Below are 8,646 nucleotides of genomic sequence, written 5' to 3'. Positions count from 1 at the left end.
GAAGGTTTCGAAGGCATACGGCAGTGGTGCAATCCATTCTTGAGAAGGACGATTGGCAGTGGACTTGCAAAGATAGCTGTAGCACTACGTCAAATTAAAAAGGATCCTGATCTATTCTGTGTGGAACATCGTTGGAGAGCTTCTACTTTGGATCCTTGTAGAGATTTTTCTATTACCAGATCCTCATCTTCATGTTTGGTATATGACTTCTGATCCTTTGTTAATATGCATGTTAGAATTGTTTGTTTGTAATCATCAAGGAGTTCCTAGGGTTTGTGTTCCGGTAGTCATGTTTTAATTGTTAAAACTTGTTTTCAATAGTTGAATGCATGTAAAATTTTTGAAAAATTATATTCCACTAGTCACTGAAATCCAACAAATTTTCTTCTTTCGGTGCTTGCCACTATAGGAATTTCTATACCAGACAATTCTTAACAAGCATTTGGCTTCAAGAAAATTTTTTAGACAAAGTCATCCAACTATCATAGAAGATCAGAGGCATCGAGCTACTTCAATAATGAAAGATTTACATCTACAACTATTAACAAGAGATATATGATATTTGTGGAAGCATAGTAGATATCTTTTTTTAGTCCATCAATATAGCTACACCGCCTTTTCTTCTAAGGCTCTGGATGGAATACTCTTCCATGAACCAAATGCTCTTTTCCTATTTGCTCAAGGGATTGCATTCCATATAGCTGAATTTCTTCTTGGAGCCAATAATTTGACCTTCATTATTAAGCACTAGTTCGCTTCATATATTGATTAGATTTCCAACAATCTTTACCTGCAACCTAAGATGCCCTGCTTTATCTTCCACATCTAGTTGCTTTTAAGTGGCCTAGTGAAGAAGAACCACTCCAAATTTTAATTTGCCATAAAAATTCGAGTTAAAGAAAGGAAAATAAGAAAAGGATAACGAGTTAGAAATCTTAATCGCAACCAATGTAGATAGAGAAGAAGAAAAAGAAGGGATCATGGATGTTAATCTTTATATATCTTTACTTATCAGTAAGATTAATGTGGTGGTGTCCATAGACATTGGGTTCTTTGATTATATATCATGGAAGTGGTTGATGGAGGAGCTTCTCCGTGAGGAAGGAATGTAAGAGAGCTTCTCATCCCTTGGTTGCAAAATAAATCTAGATGGCACCATCTTGTATGCTGGCTAGTATTAGATGAGAGGGAGTTAGCAAAGGAGAAAGAGTAAAGTCTAAGGGTGAAGTTGACCAAGAAGAAGAAGATGAGAGAGAGAGAGAGAGAGAGAGAGGAGTAACACACCTCCTTCATTCTCCTTTTCATTATAGGCTCTGATGTAGCACTACTGACTAATCTTGAGAGCTTTTGATGTCATGTAGATCCTGTAGATGACCCAATCATCTAGCTATGAATATTAATCCTACAATCAAGCAAAAAATAGAGCAACAAGAACATTGATAGTTATTTAGGGTGATATGAACCTTATTTGTATCCCTGATCATGCCAGCACCACCTCTCCTTCTAAGGTTCTATGTAGAGAACTTTTCCATTAGCCATATACTTTTCTCCTCTCCATCCTTCTAATTCTATTCTATTCAATAAAAATTCTATTTTGAGCCAACAATGTTACCCTTGGAATCCAATACCATCTTGACACCATTAGTATCCCCTTATCATCTTAGGCCTGCATGTTGAGTTGTCTAGTAAGCATCGCACGTGGATGCTTTAAGTAGTAGAACTGAAGAAGAAACCATCCATAATCCTTATTTGCCATGCTATATTGCACCAAAACAACCCATGAAAACCCCATTAGAAATCCTAAATCAAGATAGTCTTGATAGAATGCAACAACGAAAGAGACAATGGAGAAGCAAAAGATAGTTACAAGCAAGTCCTTTGGGTGATTCCTATAGATATCGGCCTCCATGATAATGTCGTAAGGAAGTAGTCATTGGAGTATTTTGTTCTTAAGGTAGGAGATGAGAAGATCCTCATCACTTGGTTTGAATAAGAAGTCGAGTGGCAGTATTGTTGTCTCTAGCGATCTTTTTTATACTCCAAGCTTCTCAGATAAAGAGCAAAGGATCAAGGAGAGAGAGAGAGAGGGAAAAGAAAAAGATGAGGAGGACCAACTGATTGAAAGTATATATATGGGAGATATTCTTGAGATTTTTTCGTACCAAGGCACCCCCTCTTAAATAGTGATATTTTTTTCTCAATTTGTTATGTGTGACCTAGATTTGCTCTGATAGGAGTCTTGGAGATTTCTTGAACTTCTAAGCAACACAATATCTAGCTAAGCATATCTAGCAAATTAGAAGACTATCTATTAAATTATCTAAACCACATCTCGAGATATTTCAGGTTCTAAAGTCACAGCATAGGTTTGGCTGGCCTTGGCCTCACTTAAAGTAACCCATTATATTTGTTGGATTAAATGTGGCCTTGAAAGACAAAATTTTGCATTGAGTTACTTAACGAAGAAAATTAAATGACAATGCCTTTTTATAAATCGAAATTTATAATAGTTAATTGGCTTTCTGAATAATCTTTTGATAGATTTGGTTGAAGAATTAGGAAAAAAACCACAAAAAGAAAAGTAAGATTTAAAAGAAGCATACAACTATGCTGCATAAATATTTTGGACTTGGCTCGAAATCAAGCTAACAAAATTTCTCCATGCATTAAATTATATGCTACTCTTTTGTCCAGTCATTGGGTGTGTGCCCATTTACTAAAATATTTCTAGAGATACATTGATTCTTGCGAGCACACTTTTATGTGCATAGCTGCATGTATATACATGTATATGTGTGCCTCTATGTCCAATTTGTATATTCATGTGTGTACATATGCATGCAAGTGTATATGAGATGCAGTGTTAATTAGTATTGTCAACAATCAAGCAACCTGAGCCAATTCTTTTTTCATGAAAATATGGTGCTGTATCTCGCTTCTTGCATACAAGGTTCATGCAATATTGTTTGACACAAAGCATATTGATGTTTATTTCCTTGCATGTGTAAATGTAGCATTTCTCCTTTTGATTAATTTCTTGAAAGGAAGAGGAGGAATGTCACAGTGGTTTTTGTTAAAGCCAGTTGCTACATGGGTTAAAATGCAGTCTTAAGTTTACTAGAGCTCTCCATTTTGTAAGTTATAAAGAAGCATTTTTCATATAATTTCTTTTATCCTTACAAAAGTAACTTAACAATGTATACTGTCCCAATAGTATAATTTTCAATTACATAGATAGGTGAGTGCTCCATTTGGAGGGGCAGAATGTGATTACATAATCTTTGGAGTAGCAATTCACAAGTGGAGGTGGACTATCATAAGCATAGCTGAAATAGGAAGGGCATGCATCCTTGAACATCTTAGAGTACATGCTGGCCTTGCATTTCTGAGGCTTCCCATAGGAATTTCTACAGCAGAACACATCCAAATCGAATGCTAGACATGCACTCTTGCATGCGATAACACCTCCACTTTGATCTAAAACCTGGAGTTCTGGTGGGCATACGCTGTTGATGCTCTTTGTGCACCCACCAATCCAACACTTTCGATCAGCTGGCATGGTTGAGACAGAAATGGGTAGATTGTACCCATCAACCACACTAACATCATAGAAGCTAGGTTTGCTTTTATCTTCCTGCAATGCAACCTGCGCAAGCCCAGTGCACCAGTAGGTAAGTAGCATCTATGTTCTTAAAAGGGCATAGTCCTGATAGGATCAGGTGTGCTAGTGCTGGTATGATCACACCTATCAGTAGGGCATAGTCAGATGCATTCTCTTCTCAATAAAATTTTGATATTCTACATATTGTAAAAGTATTAATCAACAGTAAGTTTATTTTGACAGCAGTCCATATTCCTTGTGTACAATGCATGAATACATATTTTGACATGAATATTTCTGATAATGAGAGATTGTTTTTTTGGATTCCAAAAGAGTTGCTTTTGTTATACATTTATTTCCAAATCATAATATTATGGTATTGTTAGCATCTGACAATCAACGAAACGAGGCTTTTCAGAGATGTAGAACGGATATAACAAGGAAAAGAGTTAGAGTCAAAGGAAAAAAAAGAACACTACCTCAACAAGAGTGGCAGGAGGCATGCCTATAGATCCATTGCATGAGAGAAGGCTATCGCAGTCGCCAGTTTGGCAAAGAGGTTTAGAGGTGGAGTTGAAGTTGCAATCGGTTCTGGCCCAAAAGCGCCCATTCCATGTGGGTGGGGCATGGACTCGCTTGGTTTGTCCAGGTGGGAGGAAGAAGCCACCATCACCGATCACAGGATGGCCGGCATTAGGGGCAGCTGCTGGCCATATTGGGAAGGGGCACTTATTCGTGATGTGGAATGTCACCAGCTGCCCATTCACAAGGCTACCTGAAAAAAAAAAAAAAAAAAAAAATGATATAAGTTTTAAATAACAATGAATGAGCTCTAAATCCAACTGCCATGAGAAGCAAGAACTGACCAGCCAATGTTGAATTCATCAAAATTAAAGGTTTTTATTCCCATTGATTAATCTGCTTTCACATTGGCCTTCTTCATATCATTGATTTATGCATCTAGTAGTATATGAGAGGGTAAGTACTTGTGAATGTTTTATCATGGTGGATAAATCAGTGGGAAGATATTATTACGATTCATGCTTAAAGGTGAACAGTTTTAACTGAAAGATACCAACTGGAGATTGGTGCAAGAAGTGAGATTTTCTACTTGAACACATGCGCGTGGATATAAGCGTGTAGGTTGGTGTGCACAGAATATGGGGGATCATATTAACAAAATATATTGTTAAATCTCAATCACATCATTTTTCTTTTTTATCCTTTTAATTTTGTTTTTTTTGTCCTCTTTTTTTTTTTTCAAAAGAGAACCAAAGGCATTTCCTTCCAACCAGAGATGACCCCACTAAGTTCATTTGCGTTTAGTCAGATGATAGCTTGAACTCATCAAATATTAGTTGCCAGATACCAGCTGGTTTGTCAAGAGTGACTAGCACGACGCATTGAGTTGGTCATGTGTTTAATCTCACTGAGGTGCTCTGTAATTAAATCTGGATTCATCAAACGCGTGGCCTGTTGGAGGAATTTGTGATACAGTGAGCATGAGATGAACCCATGTAGAATAATTTTCTTCGAGCCCATTGTCAATTTGGTGGTTAGAGGCGCTTCTGTTCTTCCTTTCAAGTCCCTTTTTTGATTTACATCACAAACTATATCATCATAATGTGTATTAAAACAGTACAAGAGGGTCTAAAGTTATTGCAAAAAATACAAAAGGAATTAGGTCATGCACCAGCTGCCAAAAGAACTGCCTGTAATATTTCATTATAACTAATAAATAATTAGAAGAACATGAGGCAAAGTAAAAGAGAACCATTATATTACCAAACAAGATGAACTGCCATATCAAGGGAAAGAGGACAGAGGTCGAGAGCTTCAAAATGAGCTGCTCCATTGGGTTTGAGGCATGAGGAAACTGCACGAATGTGTAGGATTTATATCTTTGTCTATATCCTGTGCTTGTTGCAGTTTGATAGTTCCTTTTTATCATTCTTGCACTACAATTCAAGCGTTTTTTGGGATCAGAAATCTTTGCAGGCACGTTTGGTCCATGGTAGGTAGAATTAAAGGGACCAGGCTGATTTATAAGTTTGTTGGGTTCAACAGTGAGGACCTTGGCACTTCAGCTATTGGTTCTTTGTCTCATTTGGGTGGATGACACCGCTTTGAGTAGGAGGAGACGGGAAACAATGGACATGTCTGTCCTGAGTCACAAGCATAAGGTTTCAGTTCTCATTCTTCATGATAGCACTTGGAATGCTGAACTAACTTATTATGTTGTCTCTGGCACTACAGAAAAAATGGTCATTAACGACGCTATTAATGTTATTTTACGACGCTTTAAAGCGTCGCTATTTAGCTTTACGACGCTTCGAAAAGCGTCGGCAAAGCATCGCCTATGTAAGAGTGGAGAGGAAAAGCGCCGACGCTTTTTAAAAGCATCGTTATTTTTTAACGATGCTTTAAAGCGTCGTAAAGATTAACATTAACGACGCTTTAAAGCGTCGTTAAACTTGTCTTAACGACACTTATAAGTGTCGTTAAATATATTTTTAACAACGCTTTAAAGCGTCGCAAAAAGCAATTTTAACGGCGCTTTTTAGCGTCGTTAATGACTCCGCGTCATCCACTCTACCAAGACGCTTTTCGAAGCGTCGGCTTTTTTGTCTTTAACGACGCTTATAAGCGTCGTTAAAAAAATTTTAACGACGCTTATAAGCGTCGTTAAAGGTTTTAAGAGAAAAAAAAAATACAGGTATTATCTACAAAAAAAAAAAAGAATACATACATTCCTGTACGAAATTATATCAATTATTCGAACATAAACCTGTACAATCACCACATTCACACCTGTACAATCACCACCATTCACAGCAAAAGCAAACTTAAATAGAAAATTTAACCAAACCAAAAGATAATATTTTATATAAATAAAAATAAAGTACTAATCATCCATTACAATCAAGAGTAATATAAAAAAATATAAAAATATAATAAAAATAAAATAATATCAATCTGCAGGCGGATGGTCGTCGTTGTCTCCACGTGACGTGCCTCTATCTCGACGGATGCCTGATGTGCCAGGAGCCTACAAGAAACATATCAAAAGCATGATTTGTATATCTATAAATAAAAATATATAAATCATTAAATTAATACAAAATATATATTTAATATTATGTGTTTACCTGAGATGAACCATACATCTCTAATAAAGATGTAAGGCGATCAATCTGTCCCCTCATGGCCTGCATCTCGGCACGGCTCTGTCGCATCTCCTCCATCTCAGCAGCACGACTCTGTCTAATCTCTTGTATCTCCGCCTCGAGTCTGCGAACGCGTGAATCCTGAGCATCTGCTGTAGCATGCTGCGTATATCTACTAACCTCAGATAACTGAGTGGGGGTGACTCCTACTCCATAACCCCTCACTCGGCCGTAGCGCTCTGGTCCCATCAACTCTGTGAACACCTCGGCCTCGATACGGCTCTGCTGCGTAGATGCTGCGGACTTGTCGTCACGCTCCGCAATGAGAGATGTAGCCCTCTCCTGTATTTTTTTTGAAAACAAGAGTTATACATTAATAGCTAACAAAATTAAATTTAAATCATTGTAAAAAATATAATATTAATAATACCGTACATATAAATCTCTCGACTCATCTTGAACAAAAGTACCATCCTGATGAGTATGAGTCATCCGGTAAAACTCCACTTGTCCGGGTTCCCTCCCATGCTCATCCTCCTACACAAATAATTTCAATTTTAAGCAAACAGTTATAATAATTTAAAAAAATATATGAGTATCATGATACAGACATGGTCCACGATACATAATGATATTAGTTATATAAATATTTCAACATAAAAATTAAAAGTTAATTATGAAAGTTTAAGAAACATACAAACTCCTGTCGGAGTCGTGCATAACTCTTCGACCCCGATGTATGAGGAACAGACTGAGCTGCTCGTGCAGCTCTACCAATAGCAGAATAAGTCTGTAAAATAAAGTAAAGAACTTGTTATATATATAATGTATAATAAAAATCAATATTTTTATAAAATATTTAGAAAAAAAAGATAATAAACAGATAATATACCTGTGCCCTCTCGGAGAACCAATAATGAACCAACTCCATCCACTGATGAGGGGGTACATCAGGAGGACAATTCCTAGCAACCTCCTCCTCTGTCATACCCTGTCTCATATAGTCCTTCTTCAATTGTGCTCTATATTCTTTCCATTTGCGGTTGAGAGACTTCATTACAAAATCATGAGTGGATGGAGGGAGAACAAACTTGCTCTATAAAAAAAAAAGTTAAATGAAATAAATTATATAAATAATTAACAATTAATATACAGTATGAACATCAATTCATTACCTCTATAACTCGGAGGAGCTCAACTTTGTACGTTGGAAGCATGTCATTCTATTTTGCATAGCCCAACGGACATAGCTGAGGCCTCCGAGCAACAGTCCCCAAAAATGAAGTCAATAAGCAGGCAGCTTTCTTAATTGGCTGACCTAGCTGATTGCACTCCACAACAATCCTCTCGCCCTCACGCATCTGCCACACATCTCGTACTACTGTGGGTCCGCGTCTGGGGCGTACTCTCCCGGATCCGTCTGTAAAAAATACATAAAAGTAACTATATCATAAATATACATAAAATGAAATAAAAAAAAATTACATGAAAGACAATATATACCCTGCACGTGTATCTCATCATCTGGCTGATGAACAGGAGGATCGTGCTGTGCTGATGATGAAGGACAGGGCTCAGAATGCTGTGCAGCTGAACTGGCCTCAGGCTGCTGTGCTGAAGAAGACGTACCGGCCTCTGTCTGTGAATGCTGGAACTGCACACCAGCATATCGTCCCCTGCGACGCATGATGTCACCTAGCATTTATATAAATAAAAGGTAGAATCAGTTAATATATGGAGTAAAATAACACAATAATTAATACAAAATATATACATCATAAATAATTATTACCAGTAACAATCAAGCAGCAGTGTTTTCTTCGAATTCTGTTCTAACCAACGTCGTCGTAGCATTTAAATCATCAGCTGGCACAAAAT

General features: G+C 37.2%; 1 protein-coding gene, 1 long non-coding RNA gene and 1 pseudogene across 2 annotated transcripts; all 3 read right to left on the bottom strand.

Annotated features, from left to right (window-relative positions):
- Window positions 1-844: 844 nt before the first annotated feature.
- On the bottom strand, window positions 845-1,756 carry LOC140857828 (uncharacterized; annotated as a pseudogene).
- Window positions 1,757-3,136: 1,380 nt separating this feature from the next.
- On the bottom strand, window positions 3,137-5,501 carry LOC105035627 (pathogenesis-related thaumatin-like protein 3.5). The gene is made up of 3 exons (XM_010911239.3): window positions 5,387-5,501; window positions 4,081-4,376; window positions 3,137-3,646 (listed from the first exon to the last, which is right to left on the bottom strand). Exons 1-3 carry the CDS (start codon window positions 5,454-5,456, stop codon window positions 3,227-3,229), a joined length of 786 nt encoding a protein of 261 aa, XP_010909541.1. The 5' UTR covers window positions 5,457-5,501; the 3' UTR covers window positions 3,137-3,226.
- Window positions 5,502-7,463: 1,962 nt separating this feature from the next.
- LOC140857732 (uncharacterized) lies at window positions 7,464-8,412 on the bottom strand. The gene is made up of 4 exons (XR_012141212.1): window positions 8,272-8,412; window positions 7,944-8,188; window positions 7,661-7,864; window positions 7,464-7,558 (listed from the first exon to the last, which is right to left on the bottom strand). It is a non-coding gene; the product is annotated as an uncharacterized lncRNA (long non-coding RNA).
- Window positions 8,413-8,646: the final 234 nt, after the last annotated feature.

Source organism: Elaeis guineensis, chromosome 5, assembly GCF_000442705.2.
Source record: "Elaeis guineensis isolate ETL-2024a chromosome 5, EG11, whole genome shotgun sequence".
NCBI lineage: Eukaryota > Viridiplantae > Streptophyta > Magnoliopsida > Arecales > Arecaceae > Elaeis > Elaeis guineensis.
The sequence above is the reverse complement of the archived record's forward strand: the minus strand, read 5'-3'. Positions and strand labels throughout refer to the sequence as shown.